The sequence below is a fragment of the Phascolarctos cinereus genome, unplaced genomic scaffold (genome assembly GCF_003287225.1).
Source record: "Phascolarctos cinereus isolate Bilbo 61053 unplaced genomic scaffold, phaCin_HiC Scaffold_726;HRSCAF=1367, whole genome shotgun sequence".
Taxonomy (NCBI): domain Eukaryota; kingdom Metazoa; phylum Chordata; class Mammalia; order Diprotodontia; family Phascolarctidae; genus Phascolarctos; species Phascolarctos cinereus.
The window spans coordinates 85,858,327-85,871,627 of NW_027556098.1; the positions used below are offsets into that span (position 1 = coordinate 85,858,327).

The 13,301-nt window shown below is 37.5% G+C and overlaps 2 protein-coding genes across 2 annotated transcripts in view; one reads left to right on the forward strand and one right to left on the reverse strand.

Annotated features, from left to right (window-relative positions):
* Positions 1-5,754, forward strand: part of ST3GAL6 (ST3 beta-galactoside alpha-2,3-sialyltransferase 6) — an 85,688-nt gene extending 79,934 nt beyond the window's left edge. Inside the window, 1 exon segment of the mRNA XM_020978330.2 lies at positions 1,372-5,754. Coding sequence (XP_020833989.2) covers positions 1,372-1,458 — 87 coding nt within the window. The 3' untranslated portion in view covers positions 1,459-5,754.
* Positions 4,583-13,301, reverse strand: part of DCBLD2 (discoidin, CUB and LCCL domain containing 2) — a 107,701-nt gene continuing 98,982 nt past the window's right edge. The window contains 2 exon segments of the mRNA XM_020978334.2: positions 4,583-8,854; positions 10,146-10,283. Coding sequence (XP_020833993.2) covers positions 8,367-8,854; positions 10,146-10,283 — 626 coding nt within the window. The 3' untranslated portion in view covers positions 4,583-8,366.

Here is a 13,301-nt window from a genome sequence, read left to right on the forward strand (position 1 = left end):
GCTGCGGTACATGCATTATTTAAAAAAGAAAAAACCTACTGGATTTAGAATCGAAAGACATGTCTCTGTCACTAGCTATTTGAACTTGGACAAGTCATTAAGCCTCACTGTCCCCATTGGTAAAATGAAAGCAGTGGATAACCTCCAAGGCCTCTTCTCAACCTAAATCCTATGAACTTAGGTCACCTAAGAGCTATCCCCCCCATTCCCCAGAGCCTTTTCTTTCTTCCCTCCTTCCTCTCTTTCCTTCTCCCTCCCCGGCCTTCCTCCCACCAGCACCCTGCCTCTCCCTCAGTGGATGGAGTGCTTGGCCTGGAGTCAGGAAGATTCATCTTCCCAAGATCAAATCTGGCCTTAGGGCACTTACTAGTTGTGTGACCCTGGGCAAGTCATTTAACCAACCCTTAACAACAAAAATGCTTATCCAAAAGGGAAGTAATATCAGAAAGGATACCTCTTTATCTTGTATGTACATAGCTGCTTACATGTTGTCTCCTCTGTTAGAATGTAAGCTCCCCGAAGGCAATATTATTACATGTCTTATATTCCCAGAAAGAAATTAATGTTTTTGTTGACTGCCTCCAGCATGGCTCAGGAAGCAGTACAGTGCAGTAAACTTGGAGCCAGAGGACCCAGGTTCAAATCCCGACTGTAATTATTATCCATGTGACCTAGAACAAGTCAGTTAATATCTCTGGGTCTCAGTTCTTCATCTATAAAATGAGGTGGGGGTGGGTTGAACTAGAAGGCTGTAAAGTCTCTTCTAGCTCTCGAGTAGATGATGCTTTTTTCCCATTTCAATTAAAATTCTTCATTATTTTCTTGGCCTGGACAAATTTTTTTTTTTTCAGGGAAAACCTAGCCATTTGGCTAGGTGGTTGTTCAGTAATTTTTCAGTCACGCCTGACTCTTCATGACCCCATTTTGGAGGTCTTCTTGGCACAGATACTGGAATGGTTTGCCATTTCTTTCTCCAGCTCATTTTGCAGATGAGGAAACTGAGGCAAACAGGGTTAAGCAACTTGCCCAAGGTCACACAGCTAGTAAATGTCACACTGGATTTGAACTCAGGAAGATGAGTATTCCTGACTCCAGGCCCAGAGCTCTATCCCCTGTGCCACCTAGCTGCCCATAGGCTGGTTTAGGTCCTACCCAAATTAAAAAAGTGATTTTTTCATGGGATGAAAAGGTGAGTTTGAGAGATGCCTAAATAAAAGAGATATAGCAAGTATGCCCTTTTAGAAAAACTATGGCTTTTCATTATTTTTTGATACTTCACTAGAGAGAAACAGAGATTTAGTCTTAGATATTCCCTCATATTCTGGCAGACTTAATTTTTTATAATTTTGCTTTTTCTTTCTTTGTCTTTAGAATGAATACCACAACATAACTGCAGAACAGATTTTCTTAAAGAGCATCATAGAAAAGAACTTCGTTATTAATTTGACAAAAGATTGACCCTAAAGACTCAAGATATTGATATTTCATTGGTATTTTTTTTTTATAAAATTTGAGTTTATTCTTTAAAATGTCAAGCTACTTCTGTAAAACACATCCTTCAGTTTTTGTATAATTGTTAGGAAGTGTTCAAGACCTGAGTCTGTTATTGTCTGCTGGTCTAGATTAGACAGAAGTTGCATTCTGTGAATATATTTAATTATGAAAACAAATTGCAGTTAAGAGAGCAGGACAAATGTTAGGATATTCTGAAAATTCAGTGTTTAAAATGAAAGAATCCTAACTTTAAATTCTCATTTGGAAGAAGTCTACATTTCTAAGAATCAAGAAAATTGGGTGGCTCCACAGTTCTCTTCAGATACCCCAATCAAAATGATAATCATCTTCTGAAAGTTAGACTACCTGAGTAGAGTTGATCCAGGATGAGCTGGGCCTGAATATTATGGGAATAAAGGAACAATAATAGCATTGTGTCTATGGAATTATAAGTTTTTATCTGAATCATCTGGAGATTTCAATTTGTAACCTTTGTATCTCTGACTCCGGAGCTGTGTTTTGACCAAAGTTAACTGACTAGCCTTAACTTTCTGTTTAATCTCTATTGTTTTTTTTCCTCTCATGGAAGGCCATGGCAGTGCATTTCTGCATCTGGAGACATTCATTTAAGTTTACAGTGGTGATATGTCTTTAGAATGAAATAGAAATTGAGTTTTTAGAAGTGTAAATGTAAATTATAAAAATACTTGAATGAAAAATACTTGAATAAAAACGGGAGTTTTTTTTTCTTCAAAATGTTACAAAAGTCATCCTTGTAACTCTTGTAGTCATATAGACACTTCTTTTAGGGACTGCCTTTCTTGCCACAGGTTGTCTCTAGTCTAGACATGTTTTTCCCCCCTCCCTCCCCTCCTGATTGATTTTCTTGAGTATTTGATGCTTAAAAACTTTACATGAAGTAAACTTCCAGGCCCATGCTATCTTCAACTGGGTTTCTTAGCCTGTCTTTGGTTTCTCACTACCTGTGATATCACTGATAGGAAACCAATTCAATGCACTTGAACAAGACCTCTATCCCTCCCTATAAAACCCCACTGAGCTGCCCTGATGTATGGACAAACTAGCTATAACCATTCTGAACTACTTGGCCTAAGTGGATGGGTAGTTGTGGACCATCAATCCCCTTCTCTCTCTGGCTGTAGCCTGAAAAGTCATCTTGTCAGTGATTTGGAGGACTTTTCCAGCTGTATCCTTGACTGTTCCTACCCAGTTTTATACCTTAAGTCTCCCCTTTTATCAATTAAAAATGCATTTGTAATAAAGACCTACTGCTTTCAGCATCCTAGTTGTCTACCTCAGTATCCCCCAATATGGCTGCAATAGATGAAGACAATCTAATAATTCACAATATTTGCCTGGCTTGAAGTCCCTGGATCTCTCACATAATGTTTCCCCCTCACATTCTTCCTCTTACCCACAGCCCACTCATTTTCAAAGTACCACCCACTTCACTACCAAAATACCTCCTGTGCCCCCCCTTTTTTTTTTAAGCAACTATCTTCTAACTGCCTCTGGTCACTGGTCCACTACAATTTCTCTTCCTAAAGCACTGCTTTGGTTGTTATTCACTACTACCAAACTCTTCAGTGACTTTCCCTTGGCTTACAGAACGAATTTATAACTTAATCGGGGAATTCCCCCTGAACTAAATAAAATATCCTGTGCTTCCCCTCTTCAGTATTTTCAGTCATTCTGTTCTGCCCTAAAATGTCCTTCCCACAGCAACGGTTCTGTCTACTTAAATTCTCATATGCCTCTTTCTCCATGATTCCTCCCAAATCTTCCACCTACCTCCACAGCACCCCAACTGTGTTTAAGACCTTCTTGGTAGCCTTGTATTTCTATTTTATGTAAATGTCATCCCTTTTACTAGATTGTAAGCTTTTTGAGGCAAGGACCACATCTTCTTAATCTGTCTCCCCACAGTGATTTGTATGTAGTAGCTGCTTAATAAAAGCTTATTTAAATTAAGAAAAAGTAGTGTTAAATATATTTATCCTCATCCTAAGGTTGAACCCTGTCCTCTAGCATATCAGTGTGTTCAATTTCTTTTAATTTTACATTTCTATGAAACAGGTGTATCATGAGTAAATTTACTAGATTAGATCATAAGCACTGAGGATCAAGATGAAACAATACAAAAGAGAAAGGAAGATATAGTTCTCCACTTTGTCAGCTTTATGTGGAGCTTCCAACTTTGACAATTATTTTGGTAATAAAGAAACTAATGCTGTGCGCTCTTGACAAGCTGTTTATGGTGTAAACCTCTAGGTTCTACTCCAGAGGGTGAAATTAGGAATTACATAATAAATCATGGGGCCTGGAGGAGGAGACCTGCGGAATGAAGAACAGTTTGGAGAATCACTGTTTTTGGACTGTTTCATGTAGAAAAAGGACTCTAAGATTAAATCATGATGATGACCAGAAGCCCCATGAAGAAAAAAAGTATTCCACCTACTTATACAGGTTTAACAGTAGCAATGAGTAATGTAAGTATATATACATACACACACACATATATACACATACCACTTCAATAGGTAACACTTAACAACCTTGTTACCATCTCTGAGTGCGCACTAGTAGAATTCAGAGGAAAAAAAGATTTAAAGAAGATTTAATGATTAAAAGAATGGGGAAAACAGAGAAAAATACAAAATGTGTCAGCTCTTACTGCTCACCCAATGACAACATTACTCACTTGAAGGGAAAGGATAAGTTTTAATTTAAGAACAAAAGTTTAAAATGGGGGGAGGGGGCAGCTAGGTGGCACACTGGATAGAGAACCAGCCCTGGAGTCAGGAAGCCTTGAGCTCAAATCTGGCCTTACACATTTACTAGCTGTGTGACCTGGGGCAAGTCACTTAACCCTGTTTGCCTCAGTTTTCTCATCTGTAAAATGAGCTGGAGAAGGAAATGGCAAACCACTCTTGTATGCGCGCCAAGAAAACTCCACATAGGGTCAGGAAGAGTCAAACACAACGGAAACAACTGAACAACAAGAGACTTTTGATATATCACGACGGTTTTCTCAATATTAGGAAAAATCCACCATTTTCTTCACATATAACGAGCATGGTATGTACATAATTTATTAAAAACATGAACACATAGAATTCTATTTATACAATCTAAATTCTAGCAACATATACAAATACAGAGTGACTACAAGTCCATGCTGAGGTAAGAAAAGTACATTCTGGGAGAATTATCACTGATCTTCAAACCATTCTCATTCCCCAAAAAATATTTCAATGAATATTTTGCTTCCACTTTTCCCAGTGTCAAAAGAGAAAATGTAACTTGGCACAAATAAAAATTAATAGGAAACGGTGCCAAAGCTGGCCTAAAAATTATGCCACCTTAACAGTGCTATCTACTAATTCTTAGACTGATGCAGTTTAGGACTTCATGTTAAGGCCAGACTAAAGACAAGGACAGAACTATCTAGCTTGGTATTTTTTAGGCATTGCTTCAGTGAATTAATTCACTATCTTGCAAATTCTCTCAATTTTATCTAATGGTGACCCATTTACAGAATGTCCCATCTCCCTTCTAGACAATTCTTTGTTTCCAGATAACGGGTGGTTGGGCAAGACTGTGAGGCTTAATTCTTAATTAAATGAGTCATTCACCTCCATCAGAAAACCCAAAACACCAACACATCCTGGTGTTGGATTTTTCACTTCTGTCACAAATCCTTTACTTGAAGATTTTCTTCATCAGTTAATTAACCCATTTTTAAATGAAAAGTGCAAATTGTGAAATGTGGACTTAACTGGATTAGACCCTCCATAAAAGAATAGGAGCTATGTGGATTTATAGCACTAAATAGTAGAATTCACAAAATTCTGGCTTTCACTGTGCTGGTTCTCAAAAGATCAAGTAACAGCTAAGTCAATGTGGTTCTATCAAACATTTACTCTTCTCGTAGTTACTAGATTCTAGGCCTATTATCATATTCACACAGTCTTGGTCTCCATAGAAATGTGACAAATTCAAACCAAAACAACATTAAGTATTTAAAACTTATAAATAAACATACTGAACAAGAAATCCAAACGTATTGAATAAGAAGTCCAAAAGGTTGTCTGGCTAAAAATGGTTGCCGTTTGATTGTCTCAGAGCCAGATATAGATGTAGATACAACAACACACATACAAAGTTGGGAAAATTCATTATGAAATTACCTAAATGGATTATCTAACAGAAAATTTATGTCCCCTCCCCCCTCCTCCCCCCAAAAAGTTTTGGATCGAATCAACCCAGCTCTTGAAATAACCAAAACACAATGCAAAAAGTGTTGTACCACAAAACAAAGAGACATTAGATAATCATCTCATAGTTATTTTGAGGACATCAAACTGGCAAACATGAATCAAATTGTTAAAAAATCTTCAACATGAAAGTCAAGTCTTAAAATCCATATCATATAAAAAACACAGTTCATTTGTTTCCCTGTAAAGCTTTTAAAGAAAATAAAACAAATAAAAAAAACCCCAGGTGTATATCTCATTACAATGAGGAAAAATAACCAAGAAAATCACTAACAAGTTTAACAGTTCAAAATGTATCCCTAAAAGGTTTTATTATGTGCACAGTTCCAGAACTGAATCTCTCCTCCTTATGCATGACAGAAAGGACTAAGTAGTGACACGTTCATCTTTTCTGCCTGAAAAGGGCTGACTTAATTGAGTTATGTTTAGCCATATTCATATTTATGTTTGCTAACATCTGTACTTTCTACTCTAAATATGCCCAAGGTGTATTTTGGTACCTCAAGTTAAAAATAAATAAATTTTGCCTCATGGGTTTTTTTTTTGTCATAATAATAACTTAAAAATGAAATTAAGTAAAGCTAACACTGGAAAGTAAACTTTTAATTATAGAACAAGTAAAATACAACATCCTTTCTTTTGGTGTGGACCTATGATTTCATCTGTATAAGCAGGGAACTTGTTGGTAAGGAAACTCTCTGGGACCAATGAGATGGAAATCCTTTTGTACCTTAAAGTGTTAGCACTGGCTGTAACCAGGGAACTGTAACTTAAATGTTAAGTGACTTACCCAGGTCACATGGCTAATGTCAGAGGCAGGACTAAAACCCAGGCCTTCCTGATTTCAAGGAATCACTACTCACTATCCACTATGCCATGCTGTCTTAAAAACAAAATCTGTAGCATCCATAATACTATCGCTTAAATATCTGGAATTGTACAAAACAAAAAATAAAATAAAATAAAATACTGTGCAACTTCACTAGTCAATTTACGCTGGTAAGAACATGATGACTCAGACAAGGTAAAACCAACATCTTTTAAATCCAAAAGCTGAATCAAAGAACTGGGCTCACACAAAAGAGACAGAGATGGTACCTTTTCTACTTCTACCAAGCCATTCAGCTGGTCAAAAGAATAAAAACTTTGGAAAGTTTTCTCCTCATCTAGGTCAGAAATAAAATATAAAGATGACTTCTGATTTTCCCCAGTGTAAGCCTTGGTTTCAAAGAAAATGAGCTACAATGGGGGGGTGGGAACACTGTCAATAAATATCAATTCAGATAAAGTTCCATTTGATTAGATGTGACACACAGTTCTATATCAACTGATATACACATTGACTTAGCTGTCCAAAAGGTCTGAGTTGCAGTCCTAAACTATTTTAAGATAGTAAATTGCTTAAAACTGTACTCAGACCTTTGGGACACCCCATGTCTCCCATGATAAGGTGTCATTAATCTTCCCTTCACATTGCAGCAGGACAAGAAAGGGACTGGAAAAAATGTTGCATTTGTTATCTGCTATAGAATGTCATATTCTACCATTTAAAAAATAAAGTTTAGAATCACTGCCAAAATAAAAAAAAATACACATTTTTATGCAATTAAAATGTATTCTGAGTTGTGGTTTGTGCTGATGTATTTCATTCTGATGACAAACATCAGTTGGGTCCCATTAACTTTCCCTTCACAACCTTTTGACAAGTCACACAGGTTCATTTATAAATCCTTTGCTACCACTGAACACATGAGTCGGGGGGAAAACCTGCTGCATAACTTTTCTCAGCTGTAAAGTGGCTGTTGAGCCACAGAGAATCTCCACTCACTAGGCTGCCCAAGCAGAACCCACTGAGGATGCTCAGAACAAAGCCCCTAAGAACACTGATGGCCATGGCTTTGGGCCAAATTAAGAGGAGGCTGAGTGCAGACTTTGGAAGAAATCAGCAAGGAGCATAAATTATGTCATCTACCATTCAAAGCTTTTAAAGCTGTAGATTTTTTATCTCACTCAAGATTTAGATCTATAGGACAGTTACTAAAAGCAATTCATTGTTATTACAGGATTCTCAACTTTAAAAACATAAACGATAACATGGGAACCAGAGAGGAGATAAATCAGGACAGTTTCCACCTTCGCATGTAGATCTTAAGAACTTCAAGCCATTTACTAGAACAGTACCATTAGCATTTATTGCTAGTAAGGCTTACAGAGCCATTACTTTAAGTTCATCAATGTACCTGCAGCATCAGTAATAAATATTTCATCTCAGTGATTTTTTCAAATTCTTTGAAGTGCATCTGAGGTGCTCTCTTATGACTTAAAGAATATAGCATTTTACAGTAGTAACAAAACAGGATATTAAATCATGAGTAGGGAAGCGTCAACAATTGTGTGGTGTATATCTTCAAAGCAGAACAGCCAGATTAGTAGTTTCCTGTACCTCAGTAATAATATTTTCCCTCAATCATTTCAGTGATAGGTATTGATAGACTTTTTCATATATTACCATGACTAGTACAAAAAAATTCAATGTGCTTTAAAAATGATGCTTTGGGAAAAGTGGCATCCCCTTCAAAGGATTTCCTTAAAACTGTCCTCTTCTCCTTCCCTCCCTGCTCCGGATACTTCCCCTTTGCTTCCAGCTGTGTGGAGTGTGCCCTGGGGTACCTGGTACATCATTTCATCGGGGGCACTTAGTCCTGGTTTCCCTCCTTTGGGAGTGTCGTACTCTGCACATGTCAGAGGGCAGCTGTCAGTCCGAGAGAGTTTATTGTAGGTTTCCACTAAAGCAGGTGCTTTGTTCCCTGTAGCCTTGAAGGTGGATGTAGAGGGTGCCCCACCCGAGGCGGTGGGGTGGCCTGACATATCCATGATTATTGGTGTGGCGTATTCTGGCCCAGTAATAGGCAGTGGTTCCGCATATGCATGATAAACTTCTTGCACCGGAGAATTATAAGGATCGAGGTCGGCATAGCCTGCTTCTTTTCCTTCCTCTGGTTTAAAGGTTGATCTCTGATGAAGCGTACCAACGATTCCTCCCACCAATGGCTGAGCATACTCTGTGTGATAACATAAAACAGAAGACTTACTCATCCAACTATGATCCAGGAAGAAAATTATCTGTGCTGTCACAGAGCTGCCACTGAAAACACAGTGCTCTATAGCCCTTCCTGCTGCCATCTTCAAAACAGTGAAACCTTTCCAAAACAGCATCATCCACTTTGGGAGAAAGATTTCTTGGAGATATGTAACGAGACTATGGTAATGTAATGTCCTTTAAAAACTCATAGTACTTGAAAACGTTTGTATTAAGCGTTCTTAAAATGGGCTTTGGCAATACTGCAGGTTTCTGGCCTGTACAATAAAGAGACTGGTCCAGATGACCTCTAAAGTTGTCGTAGTGTAAAGGTCACAGGTATAATGACTAGCAATTTCTTCTTGGACATGTTCACATCCCTTCTCTTGAGCCTCAATTTCCTAATCCGTAAAATGAAGCTGCTTTGGTCCCTTCTCAATTCTGCATTTCTATAATTCTATGATGCTATACTGGAGCAAGATCAACTTCCACCAACAAGCAAATCGTTTGTTTTTCTTTCTTTTTTGGAATACTTAACATTTCAAATGGCTGTACGTCCTGGTAGTTAATAAACATAAATACTCTGGGAGGAAAAGACAGAAGAAACCCTGGAGGTCATATAATCCAACTCCCTCTTTTTATAAATGAATAAATTGAGGCACAGAGATGGTAAGTGAATTATCCAAGGTCACAGAGGAACAGAGGTACACAAAGTAACAGAGATGGGATTTGAAACCAGATCCTCTGACTCCAAATTCAGAGTCTAAGCTATCTCCATACTCTAGGTACTTTTTTTGATGGATGAAGTGCCTAAGTCACACAAGTAACTTAAGTTCATTCACTTCTGAGACAAAGGTAATACTACAGATGAAGACCCCTTTGTCTCACCTTCTTCAACTCAAGCCCCTTGAATAAAAGGAACATGAAAACAATCCAGTATTGCTACTTAAGAATAAAAATTTATTGTGCTCTAACTTTGACCAGAAGAAATTTAAACAAAAATGGCCTAATTACCATTACTATACAATTAATGATAATACTATATAGTGTGCTCCAAAACTACAGTAATCCTCCAACAAACACTAGTTCCTGGAAAATATGATCTTGGATAAAACTAGAGGAGAAAAGCTGGTGTCATGGAATTTACTACAATGCTAAATGTGAGCACTTAGCAGGATTTACAGTATTACAGTTAGGTCTTATTATAAAGTACTAATTATTTTATTGTAAAATGTTAACACAGGGTATGCCCATACATCCTTCCGAGTGGTTACCTGCAGTTTCAGTCTGTAACACAGATGTTACTTCTCTTGGTCTCAAGTGGCTAACTTCACTGCTGCCATAACGAACAGGAGTTTCCTCATGTTCTAGTGATTTGGCTGGGAAAAACTGCTTCATTCCTTTCCACCAACCTTCATCAGGGTTTCAAACAAGAAGGAATATTACACAAAAAATGTCTTTCTCTAACACAAGCAGCTTAAATATTACCTATAAGCAAACTCTTTCTTCAGACAACGTTCATGATAATGGTTTTCAAGGCCTAGCTGATGGCCCACTAAAAGTAATAGTGTTAAATAGAGGTAACAATTCTGACAGTCACTAGAACTTTATTATACCATGGTTACACTTAAACTTTAAAAAAAAAATCCTCCAAGATGAGGACAGGCACTTTTCATAGTATCTAAAGCACATTAAAATACAAGAGTCTACACAAGTTTTCTACTAAAAATTTGAGTTGAGAAATGCATACCCACATGCACGTTTGTCTAGGGAGAGGCAGAAAAAATCTGAAAGTAACTTCTATCTTCATGAATTTTCCCCCACACCAAAATGACCTAAACAGTCTTACAAGTTAACACTGAAAAAAATGACATGGGGATGGGCTGAAAAAATAGCGCATAAAAAAATAGCACATACATTGGAAAGAGCCCCAGATGGGGCTGTGGGGACTCCCTGAAAGACTACTGGATTTGGGCTCAGGGCAAAGACTGGAATCTTGGTCCTTCCACTGACCACCTATACGATCCCAAGCTATTCACTTGACCATTCCAGGCCTCAGTTTGCATGTCTATAAAATGAGGAGGTAAGACTAGATCCAAGGTCTTAGGCCATATGGGGCCTGTAAAACTCCCAGTGCTACCAGATTAAAATATAATTGGGAACACTTAACAAAATTAATAAAAATACAACTTAAATATTACTAACTTTGATTTTTCTAAGAAAATATGTGCTGGCAGAAACCCATCTCTCTGAGTTTGATACCACTGGACTAAATAATCTCTTAAAGTTCCTTCTAGCTCTAAATCTGAAGAAGAGTATTCTGACTCAAACCTAGACTTTGGTCATGGCTCTGCCTCTTCCTCATAATACCTATGTGACTTTGGGAAAATCCCTAATTCTCTCTGACCCTCAGTTTCTTTATCAGTAAAATGTTGAATTGAATTATTCAATTTATAAAAAGCCTATGTGCTAGGAACTGTGCATATAAATATAATTTGGGGACAGATACTAAAGACTGGGGTATCAGAACGACCTCTTGTAGGAGGTGGCACTACAGATGGATAATAAAAGGTTAATAAAAGGGAAATGGCAGTCTATGGGATAGCAGGCAAAGAGAACAAGGAGAACAACTTGGATGTGAAGGGAAAGTTGAACTGAACTCAGATTGTGAAGGGCTTTCAATAGAGGAGTTTGGATACTAGAAAGAGAGAGCTTCTAGAACAGGGAAATGATATGGTCAGAGGTCTGTATTCGGAATATCATTTTCATAGCTTGTGCAACAGACTGAAGAAGAAGATAAATATTTTTTATATAAATAAATAAAATAGGCAGACCAAATAGGAGACTAGTGTGACAGTCTAGATGAAAGATGATAAGGAACTAAACTGGAGAGAACTGAGATTGTTATCTTCATAGAGATAATAATTACACCCAAGGGAACTGAAGAAATCACAAGAGACAATGTCGAGAGAAAGCCCAGGACAGCCCTGGGTTACACCTATACATAAGAGCTCGGGATATCCAGAGAGGAAGAAGATGAACTAAGAGAGATCAGACTCACCAAAAAAAAAAAGGGGGGGGGGTGGAAGAGCCTATTCCGGAGGAGGAAGTGGGTGGTCAACAAGTTAATTGCTTGTCACATAGGAGACAGGAGTTTCAGCCAAATGATGGGGTTGGAAGCCAGATTGCAAGGGACTGAGAAATGAATGGAAAGAAACAAAGATAAAAGTGAAGAAATGAAGACATAAGTATAGGTAACTTTTTCTAGGAGTTTGGTTGTGAATGGGAGGAGAGAAAAACAATAGCTTGAAGAAAGGGAGAGGAAATTTTTTTTTTTAAAGAATGAGGAAATCTAGGCATGTTGGTAGGCAGGAGGAAGGAGTTAGTAGTTAAGAGAGACTGGCTAATCAGGAGGGCCAGTCTTAAGGAACACAGTTAGAGGAACCGGAATTTTCCAGGAAGAAGGGACTTGACTGGAACAGACAAAGAAAGAATGGAGGATGATGAGGGGATTTAAGGTATAGAATTGGGGAAAGGAGTAAACTTATGACAAATAGGCTGTATTTTTTAGGTAAAGTATGAGGTGTGAAATCTACTGTGAGAGGAAGGGAGAAAACTGATGATGTAGGTAGATTGGGGAGAGAAGAAAAGATTTGGAATAGATGCTGTAGGAACTGCAACAAGGAGTTAATCAGGAAAAAATTAAGGCATTTAATTAGGTGCGACAGTAAGGACCAATCAATCAGAATTATTGTGACTTCTTTGTAATCTTTTCTTCACAAAAGACAATCAACAATTCTTATAATTATACCAATGTTCTTCTCAGGCAATCCCCAAATTGTAAATAAGTTGTATTCTAAACATTATTTAGATTGTTGGTTGTCAAAGTGTGGTCTGTGGTCCCTAAGGATTGCCTAGAGGTTTTGGAGGGATCTGCAAGATCAAAGTATTTTCATAAAAACACTAAGATGTTTTAATTTCTAATACAATAAATATCAACAAATATAATCCATATTCTGCAATAATTTTAAAGGATATAAAGAGGTCCTGAAACTAAAACATTTAAAAGCTATTGTTTTCAACCACCATCCAATTAACAATGGCTATTGGATCTTAGAACTGATTTTCTCACATAAACAATGTTCTTAAACATGATTGCTCTTTCCTCCTAAGAATACAATGAGTAATGGAAAATGAAGGTAAACTACTGTAATTTGCTTTGGCAGATGAATCACAGAAGAGTTAAGTAGGAAAGAGCTATACTGTTTTGCCAAAATGTAAATCCTTCACTTTTTGTACAATTTGGAAAGAGGTCTGAGGTCAGCAATCAAATTCTACGAGAGGGTTCAGCCCTCTAAGAAGGAATACCAGATCAAATTCTTAAGATAAAAAAAGAACAGAAACAGTACTACAAGACTTAATTTTCATTC